This window comes from Brassica rapa, chromosome A05, assembly GCF_000309985.2.
Source record: "Brassica rapa cultivar Chiifu-401-42 chromosome A05, CAAS_Brap_v3.01, whole genome shotgun sequence".
Classification (NCBI taxonomy): Eukaryota; Viridiplantae; Streptophyta; class Magnoliopsida; order Brassicales; family Brassicaceae; genus Brassica; species Brassica rapa.
In genome coordinates this window covers 22,709,440-22,726,339 of record NC_024799.2, presented here as the reverse complement: position 1 = coordinate 22,726,339, position 16,900 = coordinate 22,709,440, and the positions used below count along the sequence as shown (strand labels likewise).

Below are 16,900 nucleotides of genomic sequence, written 5' to 3'. Positions count from 1 at the left end.
ATATCGTATGATTACATTCTGATAAAAATGAACCACTATTTATGTGTGAAACTGTGAATATGTATGTTCCTATTTGTTTCTCTAGAGTATTCCAGATCAATTTTATTATTTTAGTCTTTTTAGGCAACTATAGAGTACAATGGAAACACACATGAAATCATTTATTAATCTGTGTCCAACCCACCACAAAGATAAACTCATAAATGATTAGTTTTAAATATATACATGATGCATGGATATATGACGAGACGCCTATATAAAAAGACAGTGGCATGCAAAAAGTCTTATCATCTTCTTCATTGAGCAAAAAAAAAAACTTCCAAACACTTCCTCTTCTTCAGTTTTCATCTAAAACAATGGCTGGAGTTGCCTTTGGTTCTTTTGATGATTCTTTCAGCTTGGCTTCTCTAAGAGCTTACCTGGCTGAGTTCATCTCCACTTTGCTCTTTGTTTTCGCTGGTGTTGGTTCCGCCATTGCCTACGGTTCGTAACTAAGCATATCTAAATAATCTTTCATAATCCGTAACAGTGGGTCCATTATTCTTAATGAATGTGTCACATTTATGTATACAGCGAAGCTGACGTCAGATGCGGCTCTTGATACCCCGGGGCTTGTCGCCATCGCGGTGTGCCATGGTTTCGCCCTCTTCGTGGCGGTTGCAGTCGGAGCCAACATCTCCGGTGGCCATGTGAACCCAGCCGTCACTTTTGGCCTCGCTGTCGGTGGTCAAATCACCCTAATCACCGGAGTTTTCTACTGGGTGGCTCAGCTTCTCGGCTCTACCGCCGCTTGTTTCCTTCTTAAATACGTCACCGGTGGTTTGGTATGTACTCATCACAACGTCCTTACTAGGACAATAAAATCGCTTTTTTTTTTCCACCAGTCAAAATTAATAGAAGAAGAAGTGCGTCAATTAAATCTCTACTAATGATTTCTATCAAAATAAACCTTTTAATATAAAAAAATTATTTTCTTTTGTAAACCAACAAAGCTACAATGACATAACTTCCTTGTTATTTTTTTGAACAAACTTCTAAAAATTTTTTTTGTTATGTTTTGTAGACTTTTTGTTATGTTTTGTAGACTAACAAAGCTACAATGACATAACTTCAATAACTTCGTTGTTGGTCTACAAAACATAACAATCTTTTTTGTAAAAAAAATAAAATAACATAGTCTAGGTTTTTGGAAGACAATCTCAATCTTATAAATTAGGTTACAACATAATGACAATATATAGTTAACCAGGTCAGCAAAGAAAACTTCATATTCTTATTTAATAGCTTTCGTTTGTCCGTTTCTGTCTTTATGTTAACTATAGTCTATATAACATTTGATTTGTTTAAAGTTTTTGTCTAATTCAAATGAACGTTATTAGAATTTTCTAAGGTTTCCTTTCCACTAATATACAACTACTGATGCTGTTTAATTAGTAGAAACTCATAAAATTAACAAACACTTAAACTATGGTAAAATGCAGGCTGTTCCAACCCACAGCGTTGCTGCTGGAGTAGGAGCGATAGAAGGAGTAGTGATGGAGATCATCATAACCTTCGCTTTGGTCTACACCGTCTATGCCACTGCCGCTGATCCCAAGAAAGGTTCTCTTGGAACCATCGCTCCTCTGGCCATTGGTCTAATCGTCGGTGCCAACATCCTCGCTGCTGGTCCCTTCTCCGGTGGATCCATGAACCCAGCACGTTCCTTTGGACCAGCTGTTGCAGCAGGAGACTTCTCTGGTCACTGGGTCTACTGGGTCGGACCACTCATCGGTGGTGGACTCGCTGGAATTACCTACGGAAATGTCTTCATGACTTCCGAACATGTTCCTCTTGCTTCTGACTTCTAAGCAATAAAATGTGACGGTTCATATTATGTGTTTAATTTGTTTCTTTGTGTCTCGATCGATCTGTTGCTTTGTTTGGAGTTTGGTCCGGCTTCACTGTAACTTGTATCCAATTTATGTATGAATATTATTTAATGGAAGGCTACTTTGGTTTATAATGAATCATTCTATATTAATAATACTAGGTAGTTGTATGGCTAGTTATCAACATATATAAAAAATCGTTTGTTACATTTTCATGATATATATAGTATAACAAATAAACAAATTAATCGTTTCATGTAGAAGTTTCGGGATCATCAATAGGCAGATTCCTAGGGATGTTCCATTCATGAGCTTTCCACTCTGGCAACTGTTGGATGACAACCTATTCAGTACATTTTTAAATATACATTAGTCACATGTTCATTATACCAGAGATTACTAGATAAAGAGTAAAGAGAGAGTTATTTATAATACCAATCCCGTTGAGTCTGGGTTTCCCACGTTGGTTTGACAAGCTAGTCTCCAGTTTTTTGGTTTCTGTGACAAAATCACTTTTTAATCTTAAGGAGTACTATAAAGTATAAACAAATGATACATGATTATTAAATTCTAGTAGTTTAAAATTAGAATATATATACTCTTTTGAGTTTCTCCTTCTCAATGTCAGTTCGTGGATTTAGAAGCTCCTTTCCATTTACAATCTGTCAAAAATGATCAGGTAATAAATTACTTTATCTGAAAAACCATCACTTGAATTATTAGTTAAGCTTATTGAAGAAATCAAAATCTTATAAGTTTTGTTGATTATTTATTAAGAAGTTACTACTATTACATAAGATATATGTATACCTCGACCATGCAAGTGGCGCAAGTTCCTACTCCTGCGCAGTTTGACAAGGGCTTACTCTGCCAAGTTAAATGACACATTAAAATGATACTCCAAATTATTTTGATTAAGAGAAATTATCAAACTGAGTTAGAAATCATACGTAAGGACCATAGAGTTCGATGTTAGTGTCCAACATTATGTCTCTAAGTTTCTGTCCACCGCACGCTCTTCTCCAATGCACATCCGGTGTCCCGTCCGGTAACAACACCGACTAAATAAATCATCCACATATTAAGTAACTTTCTGTTAATTAAAAAACCGTTCAAAGTTTCGCTTTAAATATATTTTTTTCAGTATAACAACATTAAAATCTACTAATTTCTCTAATCACTTTACTTATCCTTGTGAACGATAATAACTAAGAAGAGTATAAATAACCGTTGAGTTAAGATCAGTACTTACATGGACGAACGCAAAATCGACAGCAGGAGGTTCGTCATCAGGCTCAGCTGCGACGGGAGGCTGGCTCGTTGGTGCGGTGCTTATGGCTCTGATGGTTTTGGTTCTGGGGGCATTGTCTTTTGAGCGTAAAAAGGATGACTTTGGGTTACTAAGTTTGGTTTTGTGGCTAAAGATATGAGTTGGAGATAGAGAAGCTACTAAGCCTGAACCACTCAACTGTACACTTCCCATAGTCTTGCTCTCCTAACAAATAAAAGAAGTCAAACAGAACCAAAAAAACGGGCTGGGTCTTTTAATTGGGATAATGTTTTATATCACTTCTTGAGGTTTATGTGGAAGTGTGTGGTGCCTCCTCTATCTCTTATCCAAACGACATAGCAAATGGTAAATGGTAAAAGAGAAATCTAAACGAGAAATGGTAAATGGTACAGAAAACCTTTCAAATAGTTTTGGCTGGGATGATAGACTGATAGGAAATACCAGTCAAAATGGTATACCTTAGAGATACCAGAAATTGAGATGTTACATATAACAAATATACCTTAGAGATAGATTTGCCTGGGGTGATAGGAATATGGCTGGGCAAATAAACCGAACCCGAAAACCCGAACCAAATTCGATCCGAGAAAAATGAATCCGAACCGATCCGAACCCGACGTAAATACCGAATGAGTCTTGTTTTGTGGTATTTCGGGTTATGAGTATTATCCGAACCGAACCCGAATCTAAATGGATATCCGATAGAACCTGAAACATTCAAAACCTCGAAAAGATCTTGTACCAAACATGATCTCAATTTCTAATATGTATCCAAAATACACTAAGAAATATTGAACATCTAAAATACTTATCTATTACATGAAGGTTGATGGTTAAAGATGGTCGTTGAATCTTGAAGTATTTAGATTTTGATTTTGTTTTCGTTAAACAATGTTTCTCATTTCATGAGAACTTGATTTTCGTTTTATGCTTTTATTTATTTGGTTTTCTTTTTATCAGTAAATATGTTTACTTTTCGTTTGATTTTGAATGATCACAGTTGATGTTCCTTAATTTTGAATCGGTTTTACTTAAATTTTGGTTACAAAATAGGTACAAATCAAGTATTTTAAAACTGAAGAACCGATTTTACTCATGTTTTGGTTATAAAATAGGTAAAAATCAGATACTTTTAAACCGAAAAACCGATTGGGACCCGAACCCGAAAGTATATTGGGTTGTACCGGTTCTTTGAAGATTTACTAATCCCGACTCGAATCCGATAGAACCTGAACCGGTCCCGAACCGAACTTTCATATAATCTGAATGTGGCTGATTTTGATAAACCCGAAAAACCGAAACCCGATTGGATAAAACCAAAACCCGATTGGGACCCCGAATGCCCATGCCTAGATAGGAAGATGGCAAAATGGTAGAAGTGAAATATTCAACAGTAATAAATAAACCATCACTAAATCCAAAGATGTGGAAAAAGGGTACAGATATGGGCCGAAGATATCTGCAGTTTAAGTACAAAGGGATCTCTCTCAATGGATTACTTAATGGGCCGTATAAAGCCCATGGGCTAAAGTGACGATTTCATATTCTTGTAAAAACAGGAGAAAAGAAAATATCAATCCAGAGAGAAGACTCCGAGGAAGAAGAGGAACTGAAGGAGGAGTAACAGTACGAAGATGTTAACTTCAATGCCTCATCATAACCTAACCCTCCTCGGCTTCTCTCCTCTAAAGTCTTCCTCTTTCGCTCTCTTCCTCCGACCCTTTTCTCTCTACCCAATCCTCGCCTCTTCTCCTCCTCCCTCTTCTCCTCGCCGTCCTCGCGCCGCCGGTTACCGTCGCAGCGACCCTTCTCCTCGCTTCCCTCCGCGACGAAAGTGGAGCAGCTTCGAGGAGGAGAAGAGTAGGCAGAGGAAAGGCATGTCGTCTTCTTCAGATTCCTTCGAGTTTAACAAGAGGAGAGCTGAGGGAAAGGATAAGATCGATAAGCCTAAGAAGAGTCTCAAGAGGAACACTCGCACGCTTAATCCCACCAACACCATTGCCTATGTCCAGGTTTTTTTAATCTCCACTTTCAATCTGTTGTGGGTTTTGTTTAAAGTTTGAAACTTGATCTCTCTCTCTCTCTCTCCGGTTCTGTCTGAAATTTTAGATACTTGGAACGGGGATGGATACACAGGACACGTCACCTTCTGTATTACTCTTCTTTGACAAACAAAGATTCATCTTTAATGCTGGAGAGGTTAGTGTTATGATCAGCTTTTGTTAGTAGATGTAGTCTTCTTACTTGCAAGTTGATTGAATTTGTAGGGCTTGCAACGTTTCTGTACAGAACATAAAATTAAGTTATCAAAGGTATGTTTTGTGTCTCTTTTTTTTTGTGTATGATGAGGTTTTTTTTTTTGAAATGTGATTTGATTTGTTAACTTTTTTTTTTCAGGTGGATCATATATTTTTATCTCGTGTGTGCTCAGAGACAGCAGGTGGACTTCCAGGTTTGTTTTCTTGATCCTGGAACCAGCTTCAATGTGTGTTTCTGCTCTAAATCATTTTCATGTTTTAAATTCTTTAGGTCTTCTACTGACTCTAGCTGGTATTGGTGAAGATGGTTTATCCGTGAGTGTTCTTCTCATATGATCTCTTTGTATGAAATTGCTGAAAACTTATAATGATTCTTGTGTTAAAAAAAGGTGAACGTATGGGGTCCTTCAGATCTCAAGTACTTAGTTGATGCTATGAGGTCATTCATCCCTCGTGCAGCAATGGTTCACACACGAAGTTTTGGCCCATCTGACTCCACTCCTCAGATTAGCTCGAGTAAAGCCAAGGATGATCCCTTTGTTCTTGTTAATGACGAAGTTGTGAAAATCTCCGCTATTCTCCTTGAACCAGGAAGCAAATCTGGCGAAACGTCGGTTGTGTATGTTTGTGAGTTACCTGAAATCAACGGAAAATTCGATCCGGCCAAGGCCATGGCTCTTGGGCTCAGAGCTGGTCCAAAATACGGTAAACTCCAGTCTGGACAGTCGGTGAAGTCAGATTTCAAAGATATCACGGTTCATCCGAGTGATGTGATGGGACCTTCGGTTCCTGGTCCTGTTGTTTTGCTTGTGGACTGTCCTACAGAGTCACACGCCGAGGAACTGCTATCTACTCCATCGATGAAGAGTTATTATTCAACAGATGGGGATAAGTTTGTTAATTGTATTATACATTTGAGTCCAGCTTCTGTGACGAATAGTGCGACTTACCAGAGCTGGATGAAGAGGTTTCATTCTGCTCAGCACATTCTCGCTGGACATGAGACGTGAGTCTTCCTCAGTTAATTGTTTTTTTTTTTATCAAAAAAAGTTGTTGATTTTTATTTTTCTAATAGTTTGTTTTGGTGTTTTGGCCAGGAAGAATATGGAGTTTCCGATCTTGAAAGCCAGTTCTAGAATCACAGCTAGACTCCACTATCTATGCCCACAGTTCTTTCCAGCTCCTGGCTTTTGGTCTCCTCAACATGCTAATGACTCGACAAATCCAGATTCTTTTAGTAAGGTTGGCAAATGCTGTCCTGATACTACATTTTTTTAGTCAGTTCAAACCTTTGGTGTTCGGTTCAGAGGTCGGATATCCATTTAAAAATCTCAACGTACCTTAAAATCCAAAACTAAAATAATACAACACATAAATTTGATTAGTGTATGATAAATATCCATATTTAACATGAAATTGGTTCAGTTTAGATATTTGGTTGGAGAACCAATAGAAATTTAGCCTATTTTTGGAGATTTAGTATTTTTGAATATTTAATTTTAGCTACTTTTCAAGTATTTTGGATAATTTCGGATATTTTTGAATCAAGCTGTGTTCTTTTCTTTGCTTGTCAGTGCTTTGGTTCAAGTCTTGGTGAAAACGTTTCAGCTGAAAATCTTCTCAAGGTATTGAAGTTTCTCATGCTTTTGGTTCCTTTCCTGTTGTTTTCGTGCACTGGTTTGTTTAGCTCTTAATCTTTCTCTCTCTAACTTTGTTTTATGGTGCGCAGTTCACTCTGCGTCCACATCTCAACCTCGGGATAGACAGATCTTGTATCCCTAGTCAATTAACTTCCTCGCGTGTAATAGACGAGCTACTCTCAGAGATTCCTGAGATCAGCTCCAAGACCGAAGAAGTCAAACGGTTATGGAACGGACCACACAACAACAAGATGATGATCGAAGAGCCGTGGCTGAACGAGAGCACTGTCCCAAGCTGTCTCGAAAACATCAGACGAGACGACATGGAGATAGTCCTTTTAGGCACCGGTTCATCCCAACCTTCAAGATACAGAAACGTCAGTGCGGTTTACATCGACCTATTCTCTAGAGGTAGCATTCTCTTGGACTGCGGGGAAGGTACTTTGGGCCAGCTTAAACGAAGATACGGTTTACAAGGAGCTGATGAAGCGGTTAAAAAATTGAAATGTATATGGATCTCTCACATCCATGCTGATCACCATACGGGGCTTGCTAGGATCCTTGCTCGTAGACGTGAGCTTTTGAAAGGAGGGGCTCATGAGCCGGTGATTGTGGTTGGACCGAGACCGCTTAAAAACTTCCTCGATGCGTATCAAAGACTTGAGGATTTGGATATGGAGTTTCTTGATTGTAGGAACACCACTTCAACTTCTTGGGCTTCTCTAGAAACCACCAGCCCTGAGAAAACTACCAGCAACGGTAGTGCAGAAGGTTCTTTGTTTAGTAAAGGAAGTCCAATGCAGAGTATATATAAAAGACCGAGTAGCCCTTTAACAGACAATGCTTCAGCTTTACCGTATTTGAAGAAACTGAAAAGGGTTCTAGGAGAAATGGGTTTAGAGGATTTGATTAGTTTTCCTGTTGTGCATTGCCCTCAAGCCTTTGGGGTTGTTTTAAAAGCAGCAGAGAGAAAGAACATGGCCGGAGATAAGATTCCGGGTTGGAAAACTGTTTACTCAGGCGACACAAGGCCTTGTCCTCAGATGGTTGAAGCTTCAAAAGGAGCAACTGTTCTTATACATGAGGTTAGCGAAGCTTCCTACTTAACCAAAACTATTCTAAAACATGACTTTAGGCATGCGGGTTTGGCTAGTTCGGTTTTTAAAAAAATTACTGAACTAACCGAAGTTTTTGGTTTCGATTTTATTTCAGTTAAAAATTTTGATTAAATTCCGTAATTTCGGTTAATTTGGTTCTAGATTTGGTTAACAGTTTTTTTGAAAGATCGAGCTAACTGATTACCGAACCGAAAACCAAAGTTTTTTTTATAAACCTGCTGAATTGAACCGAACTTGTAACCAAACTAACTGAATTAACCAAAAATATTGGTTCGGCGAGTTTGGTTCGGTTCAAAACCGCAGGCTACATGACTTTATTCACGTTCTAGTTAAATTTCATCTTCCTATTTGTTACACAGGCCACGTTTGAGGATGCGTTGGTAGAAGAAGCTGTTGCAAAGAACCATAGCACGACTAAAGAAGCAATCGACGTTGGATCTTCGGCAGGAGTGTACCGGATCATACTGACTCATTTTAGCCAGAGGTATCCGAAGATTCCTGTGATTGAGGAGTCTCATATGCACAACACATGCATTGGTTTCGACATGATGAGTATAAACATGGCGGATTTGCATGTGCTTCCAAAGATTGTTCCTTACTTCAAAAACCTGTTCAGAAACGTGGTGGTTGATGATGAAGATGATGAAGGAGAAGAAGAGAGTGATGATGGTTTGATGATGAGTGTCAACAAAGTCTCAAGCTTTTTCCGCAATTAGAATGTTTGTTTATTTAGTTTTTGGTGTTTGCTTTGTTATTTTTGATTCGAATTAATTGAATTTTTCTTGTAGCAGAAATAAATAGAAATTAATTTATAAAATGTGAATGTGAAAGCTTCTTGATTTGAGTAGTTCGTAGAAAAATGATTTATTATTAAAATATAAAAAAATCTTTATAAAAAATGTGGTGCAAATAGAATTATCTCAAGTTCTCAACCGTGAATATTCATAAAACAGTTAAAAATGGCGTAGGTGTAGTAGTCAATTCAAACATTAATAATAGAATGTCAAAGATGATGTAAAATACTCCCTTCTTTTTTCATACGATGTTTTAGAAGATATTTTTGTTTCAATGTATTTAATGTTTTGAAACTTTTTATGTAAAATTATTAAAATATTAAATGTTAATATGTTGTTTTTGTCTTATTAGTTCAAAATAGCAATAATTAGTAATTTTTCATTATTTTTGTTGTTGTGTATTAATCTCCAACCTAACTCTATGTGATTTTGACATAAAAAAATTTTCAGTCCATCACTAAAAATAACATAATTTAGTGCAACACTATAATTTCACATTATTCATCACACTAAAATATTATTCAGTTAATTTATTAATAAAATAAATTATAAAATAAATTATAAATAAAACATAAATACATATAATATTATAAAATAATTTTTAGTGTAAAGTTTGTTGTTATGGTTGGAAAAAAAAATTAATGCTAAAATTATATTAAAATAATGTGATTCTGACACTGAAATAGTGTTTTGAGTTGGAAATGGTGTTAAAGCTAAAACATTGTATAAAAAAAAAGAGGGATTGGTTCAAGATGTGTTTCAAGTAAAACATGTAATAAATCTTTCGTTTTCTATACTCCCTCTGTATCATTTTAAGAGGTGTTTAAGATTTTTGCATAGATATTAAAAAAATATAAACTTTTATGTAATTAGCTTTGGTTACAGAAAATAACATTGAATAAAATTAATTTAACCAATAAAAAAAGATATAGTATTTTATAATTGGTCAAAAATTTCAAATGATATTAAATTTTATTTAGAATTGTGAAAATATCATTTATTTTGAAACAAAATTAAAATTCTTAAACACTAGTTAAACTGATACCGAGAAAGTATCATTTATTTAATTATAAGCCCAAAGGCCAGATAAGATTGTACAATGACAACTAAGAAAGCCTCACATATACTAATTTGTTGGTGTTAGAATTATACAAATAAAAAATATATTAAACGTAATAAATATTAAAACATGTGTGAGAAAAAAAAAGAGAAAAAATTGGGAAGAAAGTTGTGAATCGCTTCCATTCTGGATCTGTAATTGACTCCTTCTTTCCTTCCTTGTCACGTACACACACCGACGGTGAGTTTCAACGATCTCTGCTTTTCTTCGATCTGATTCCGATTTGCGTAACGATTCTACTTTTATTGGATTGCAGGCAGGCGAAATCGAGCTCCCGATCGCGAAACTGACCTGATCCGATAAGAGCCTTCGATTGATTGATTGATTTGCTGTGCGTTTGGGAATTCTCGATCATGGACACGAGCAGGAGAGCGGTGGAATCGTATTGGAGGTCGCGGATGATCGATGCGGTGACCTCTGACGAAGACAAGGTGGCTCCTGTTTACAAATTGGAAGAGCTCTGCGACCTCCTTCGTTCTTCTCACGTCTCCATCGTCAAGGAGTTTTCCGAGTTTATTCTGAAACGTCTTGATAACAAGAGCCCCATCGTTAAGCAGAAGGTGATGGACCTTTTGTGAGATCGTTTGTAGTTGTTGCATGTGGCTTTGAGATTAGGATTATAACCTAGAGTTGATAGGGAAGCTTAGGATTGTTATTACTGATTCTTGTAATTGTAATTGTATTCCTTTTCTCTGTTTTGATTGGCTAAGCCGATGGTTGACTGATTAAAATGTTGTTCCTTTTGTGAAATCATTTGCCTCCATGTGGAGATTGAGTTAGTTTGCTGGTTGATGTCTCTTTGGAGATTCATATCTTAGTTATTTATCCGTTTGATTATAGCATATAGGTGATTGGGAAACGTTTGCTTGTTATGCTATTGTTCCTTTGTGAGATCGTTTGTCTCCATGAAGTTTTTGATTGAGAATGTTGCATGTGGGGATTGATTTAGGTTGCTGGAGTTTAGGATTTAGTTCTTTATTCGTTTGATTATAGCATATAGTTGATTGGGAAACGTACGATTGTTATGCTGTTGTTCCTTTGTGAGATCGTTTGTCTCCGTGAAGATTTTGGTTGAGAATGTTGCTTGTAGGTATTGATTTAGTTTGCTGGTTAATGTCTCTTTGGAGATCTAGATTTAGTTCTTTATTCTTTTTGATTATAGCCTAGAGTTGATAAAGAGGCGTAGAACTGATAGCTTTATGGTCTATTTCTGGTTTAAATTTCTCTTGGGAATGTTGTAATTGTATGTATGCAGGCTCTTAGACTGATAAAGTATGCTGTGGGGAAGTCTGGCTCTGAGTTCAGAAGAGAAATGCAAAGGAACTCTGTGGCAGTTCGCAATCTATTTCATTACAAGGGGTATCCAGATCCTTTAAAAGGGGATGCGCTCAATAAGGCTGTACGAGATACTGCTCAGGAGACAATCTCTGCTATATTCTCGGAAGAGAATGGTAGTAAGCCAGCTGCTCCTGAAAGCATCACCAGACGCATAGAAGGATTTGGTAATACCAACTATCAGGTGCCGGTTAATGATAATAAGTCGTTCCTGAGTGAGGTGGTTGGTATTGGAAGTGCATCGATAAAGCAAGGAATCAGTAGTTTTGCTCAAGGTCATTTGTCTAATAAGAATGAGAGTGGAAGCAGCAGCTACAGAGGTCCGAATCTCCACAGATCTTTAACTTTGGAAAATGAGAACTCGGGTAGATATGATCCGGTTAAGCTGGGGAGTGATGGTAAATATGGGGCGTCTAAGAACACGAGTGGTGGATCTTGGGGGCACGTTTCTGGAGAGGCCGCAAGTGAAAGTTCGGGTTCAGTTCGTCTTGAGAGCAAAACCCGTGAGGAAAAGCTACTGGAAACAGTTGTTACATCTGGTGGTGTACGCCTGCAGCCAACTCGGGATGCACTTCATGTATTCATTTTAGAGGCTGCGAAAATGGATACAGTTGCTTTAAGCATTGCTCTTGAGGGGAAGCTCCAGTCTCCAATGTGGCAGGTATGTTTATGATATGAAACTGTTTGATGCGAATGTTATGGCCCTTTTATTGGTTCTATCATTTGTATTTTCCTTCCCTGGCTTGTTCCTTATGTAGTATTAAAAAGGTCTCCCACGTTTGTACTTATTAAGACATTTTGAATTTCGTTTGATAGGTTCGAATGAAAGCTTTATGTGTCCTTGAGGCCATTTTGAGGAAGAAGGAAGATGGTAACTTGTCAATTGTTTACACTTATTTTAGTGAAAACACAGATGTCATACAACGATGCGCAGATTCTCCTCAGTCTTCTCTTCGTGAGAAGGCTAATAAGGTAAGATTGGTATTGCAACCGCACATGACTTCGAGAGTCATGATGATATTACTGAAGAACGTCTTTATCTTATCCTTGTTGCAAACATTCACAAAGCTCTCATTTTTGGTATTATGTTCATGTGATGGTTTAACTCAAAATACTGGCTTTGTGTAGGTTCTGAGCCTTCTAAATGGTGGTCAGTCAAAGGGTTTTATGAGCAGCACAGAGAATACTGTGAAGCAAGAGACTGCTGTTGATTTACCTGACTTGATTGACACAGGTGATTCAGACTATACAACAGAAGATACCTTGAACATGCCAAATGCTATTAATACTGGCAGTACAGTGACTACAGCAGCTCCATTGATGGATGACGATTGGTTTGGGGATAGCACTGACACTGGATTGATTAGCAGTGAGAAGAAAAATGATGATGACCCTTTTGCAGATGTATCATTTCATCCTAATGAAGAAAAAGAAAGTGCAGATGACCTCTTCTCTGGAATGACTGTTGGGGAAAAGCCAACTGCTGGTGGTGGTAATCAAGTGCCTGAGTTATTTGATATGTTTGGTTCAACTACAGCACTTGAAGCAGAGCCCAAAGATTCTAAAAGCATAAATGATCTAATGGGAAGCTTCTCCATTGACGAAACCAAATCAAGTCAGAAAGGCTCGTCATCAAGCACCCTTCCAGAGAATATATTTGCAATGCCGAGCACCACCAGCCACCAAGAACCGGAAAATCCTCTTGGAGGCATTCTTGGCTCACAAGGTTCTGGGTTTATTCAAAACCCAATGGTTCCTGGAGGTGTCATGCCCTTTAATTTCCCTCCTGGGATGATGATGAATCCAGCCTTTGCGTCTCAACCTTTGAATTACGCTGCCATGGCAAGCTTGCTAGCTCAGCAGCAGCAGTACCTTGGTAATATATCCAACTTCCAGCAGTTTGGCAACATGAATGCTCAGGGCAGTGGAAATGTTCTCCCTATGGGTACTAGCGGAGGAAGTCAGTCAGCATTCCCTGATATATTCCAGCCAAGTTTTGCTAATCAAGCTCCAACCTCAACAATGAATGGTCCGAAAAAAGAAGATACCAGAGCGTTTGATTTCATCTCCGTAAGTTTTGCAATCAATCTCACCCAATTTAGAACTGTAAAATCTTCTTTTACAGCCACCCTTGTCTCATTTACATATACAGTAACAACTTATATGTTCATCTGGTGCAGGATCATCTCTCATCTGCCCGCGACACAAAGAGAATATCGTGATGCTTTGCTAATATCCGGTGTTACATGTTATTTAATGAGATATGGACACGGAAGGGAGGAGGCTAAAACGTTTATCTATGAGAGCTGTAAAAGACTTCAGGAGAAAGTGGAGATGACGAGGTTGTTACATTCTGATAGATTTGAATCATATGGTAAGCTTTTTGCTTTCTTTTTCTTCTTTGTTTGTCTTCGCTGTCTTATGTTTGGAGTCATTGTTTATGTGGAATGAACATGTAGTTTTAGAATTGCTTTTGTTTTCACCTGTTGGATTTTAAATGTGTTTCGTCTTCTCGTTTGCTATATATATCTGAAGAGACTGTCTGTGTATCGAAATAGACAAGAAATGAAATAAAATTAAGGAAACAAAAGAGTCTTTTCCATTAACAATCTCCAATTCTTCTTGGAGCACAGTCGGTAATGAATGTAATGAAGCATATGTTTTTTTGTTTCAAGTCAGCTTCTTACTCAGCCTAGTCTCAGTTGAGATTCCTGACGCCTGTTGATGGCCAACTTAATCATTACAATATCTCCTAACTGTATAGTTTTTAACACGTTTAGGTCTTTCTTTTGCGGAAAGTAGGCTTGGTCTATTTTGAGTCAGCTTTGCTTGTTATGCCTCGTTTGTTTCATTTAGTTTTGACGTTACATAGTTTATGAAAGGGCTTAGAATAGGACCACAATGTTACATTTGTAGATGTCTTTAACTGATGTTTTTGATAAGAGTGCCAACTTTTATGATATTTTCTTTTCTACCAACGGTAAAGATAGAAAAGAATGAAAAAGTGGTTGAAAGTTACTTTTTTTTTTATTTTTTTTTTAATGGGTAACGGAAATGATGAATTGACGTCTTCAAAAGTTTAAATGTAATTAATATTGGTGTGTTCTTTTTGTGTATATATGAAAATGAATAAATAAAAAATGATCTCAACGGGAAGATTGATAGCGACACACGTGAGTAACTTTAGATTCTAGTCTCTCTGAAAGAGGAAACGATAGCATTTTAGATGATAATTACAAAGTCAGAAACGTTCTCCTGTGAATCTTTTTCTCTTGTTTCTTTAACCTTTTAATCTCTTACCTTATGTTCCTAAATAGTTTGATTACTGAGTGATTAAATCTCTAGATAGTTTATGTAACTACTAATGGTTGCAATTTTCTGGTTTGTTTTTAAACAAGAAAAAGCTTCGTGGTATGTGAAAATTGGGTAGGCTAAGTGTCACTTAAAATGGAGCGCCTAGTTTCCATAAGTCAAATTTGGTATTTTATTTTCTTCGATTGTTTGTCACATTTCCACCAAAATAAATAAAACCTTAGAAACAAGAACTAGATAAGCAATACTAGTCCACTTGCTGACAAAAAAAAGAAAAGGAATTGTCTAAATAAACAAGAACAGTCCGAGATATAATACCCACTAATCAATCACCATTGATTCAGTTATGTATCATTGAAACACAACTTAACTGTGTATAATTGGCTTTTTTCCTTCATAACAAAAAGAAAACTAATTACGCATGATTTTATTTTTGAATATAACATGAAAAATCTTTTTTTCTATAACATGAAATTATTATATTAAGTATTTTGCTTTTTTATATAAGGTTACAATATTATTAGTTATTCTGAGATCCAAATACCAGAAAACGTGTTAATTCTTTTTCTAATAATTAACAAAAAGAGAGAAGAAGGAAAAAAAGAATTGAACATCATGTTGCAGTCTATAAATACATCTCTCACGTCCGCAAACACACAAAACAAAATAGTCTCTCTTCTCTCAAACGACTACAAAAAAAAATGACGTCATCCAACAGTTCTTCATCACCAACATCATCGTCTTCGGACCAATCTGATGTAACTACAACAACAAGCACCCACTTGTCCGAAACTTCACCGAAAAACAACAAAAGAAAGAGAAGCAATGATTCTTCTTCTTCTTCTTGTTCCTCTTCTTCAAAGCTTAAGCATCCTGTTTACAGAGGTGTACGGATGAGAAGCTGGGGCAAATGGGTCTCCGAGATCCGACAGCCTCGCAAAAAGACTAGAATCTGGCTCGGTACATTCGCCACCGCAGACATGGCGGCGCGTGCTCACGACGTCGCTGCTCTCGCCATCAAAGGCTCCTCCGCCGTCATCAACTTCCCGGAGCTAGCCTCTGTCCTCCCTCGTCCGGCGTCATCTTCGCCGCATGATATCCAAGCAGCAGCTGCGGAAGCCGCCGCCATGGTGGTCGACGGAAAATTGTCAGAGTCTGCTAAAACAGAGATGAAGGAAGCACCACCGTCGCCGGAATCTTCGGAGTCTAAGGAGGAGGAGAGGTTGGAGGAGATTGTGGAGCTGCCTAACATTGAAGAGGGGAGTTATGACATGAGCGTGAAGTCACGCTCCGACCTGGATTATTCTGAGCCGTTGGATTGTTGGGTGTATCCTCCTCCGGTTATGGATCTTTATGAAGAGTTCTTGGAGTTCGACTTCTTGGAGTTATGGAGCTTTCCTCACACGGAACTGATTAATCCTTAATTAGGTTTAATTAATAAGTTGCATTCATGTATTGATGTGTTGTTTTTATTTGTACGGATACGTAGTATAGGAACTGTAGTGGTAGTATATGTTGTAACATACGGTACCAAGGCTAGAATATACAACTATTGTAAAATGAAATTATATTTGTACTTATCATACAATTATTGTAACTTGGTAAATCAAAGCTATCGTTATGCAATGTTCTTGTGTTTGTGAATGGAACAAAGCAAACATTTTTTTTATCAAAAAACAAAAAAAAGAAGAAGCAAACATTAAAAAAAAAAAACAAAGCAAACATGTTCTTGTGTTTATGAATTAACAAAGCAAACATGTTCTTGTGTTCCTTCTTAACGTATAGTTTTTAAAAGAGTCAATGGCTGTTCTTTGTTTTTTTCAATAGTCAAAGTCTTCTCCAATGCTCACATGGCAAACTTAAGAATTCAATTTCAGAGATACTATATTCTAATATATTCATAAGCTTACAATATTATCTCCAATTTACAAGGTTGTAGATTATTATCAACCATGTCATTTGCTGATAAGATTCTCGATGCTAAACATTTATATACACAGTTAGGTGATTCTCAGATTTTAGGTTGGAATATATATGTTTCTAATCTCTTTAAAACGAGATGTATCTCTGAACACGCTAAAACATTCTAATGAGGTGCACCGTCCACTCTTTTTTCACTAATAATATATTTTGACCTTTTATATAACTTATTATCATTCGA

General features: G+C 37.1%; 5 protein-coding genes across 5 annotated transcripts; 4 read left to right on the top strand and 1 right to left on the bottom strand.

Annotated features, from left to right (window-relative positions):
* Positions 1-222: 222 nt before the first annotated feature.
* LOC103869842 (aquaporin TIP2-1) lies at positions 223-2,009 on the top strand. The gene is made up of 3 exons (XM_009147910.2): positions 223-483; positions 574-824; positions 1,482-2,009. Exons 1-3 carry the CDS (start codon positions 273-275, stop codon positions 1,848-1,850), a joined length of 831 nt encoding a protein of 276 aa, XP_009146158.1. The 5' UTR covers positions 223-272; the 3' UTR covers positions 1,851-2,009.
* LOC103869841 (photosynthetic NDH subunit of subcomplex B 3, chloroplastic) lies at positions 2,003-3,456 on the bottom strand. Its single transcript, XM_009147909.3, has 6 exons — positions 3,124-3,456; positions 2,822-2,932; positions 2,682-2,738; positions 2,471-2,533; positions 2,307-2,369; positions 2,003-2,214 (listed from the first exon to the last, which is right to left on the bottom strand). The coding sequence occupies exons 1-6, from the start codon at positions 3,352-3,354 to the stop codon at positions 2,125-2,127; spliced, it is 615 nt and encodes a 204-aa protein (XP_009146157.1). The 5' UTR covers positions 3,355-3,456; the 3' UTR covers positions 2,003-2,124.
* Positions 3,457-4,710: 1,254 nt separating this feature from the next.
* Positions 4,711-9,015, top strand: LOC103869840 (tRNAse Z TRZ4, mitochondrial). The gene is made up of 10 exons (XM_009147908.3): positions 4,711-5,174; positions 5,272-5,361; positions 5,430-5,474; positions 5,560-5,614; positions 5,692-5,735; positions 5,810-6,426; positions 6,518-6,662; positions 6,995-7,045; positions 7,150-8,145; positions 8,538-9,015. Exons 1-10 carry the CDS (start codon positions 4,797-4,799, stop codon positions 8,892-8,894), a joined length of 2,778 nt encoding a protein of 925 aa, XP_009146156.1. The 5' UTR covers positions 4,711-4,796; the 3' UTR covers positions 8,895-9,015.
* A 1,039-nt stretch (positions 9,016-10,054) lies between these two features.
* Positions 10,055-14,012, top strand: LOC103869839 (protein MODIFIED TRANSPORT TO THE VACUOLE 1). Its single transcript, XM_009147907.3, has 6 exons — positions 10,055-10,272; positions 10,349-10,652; positions 11,348-12,088; positions 12,244-12,399; positions 12,556-13,497; positions 13,608-14,012. The coding sequence occupies exons 2-6, from the start codon at positions 10,446-10,448 to the stop codon at positions 13,647-13,649; spliced, it is 2,088 nt and encodes a 695-aa protein (XP_009146155.1). The 5' UTR covers positions 10,055-10,272; positions 10,349-10,445; the 3' UTR covers positions 13,650-14,012.
* A 259-nt stretch (positions 14,013-14,271) lies between these two features.
* LOC103869838 (ethylene-responsive transcription factor ERF036) lies at positions 14,272-16,409 on the top strand. Its single transcript, XM_009147906.3, has one exon. It carries the CDS (start codon positions 15,441-15,443, stop codon positions 16,161-16,163), a length of 723 nt encoding a protein of 240 aa, XP_009146154.1. The 5' UTR covers positions 14,272-15,440; the 3' UTR covers positions 16,164-16,409.
* Positions 16,410-16,900: the final 491 nt, after the last annotated feature.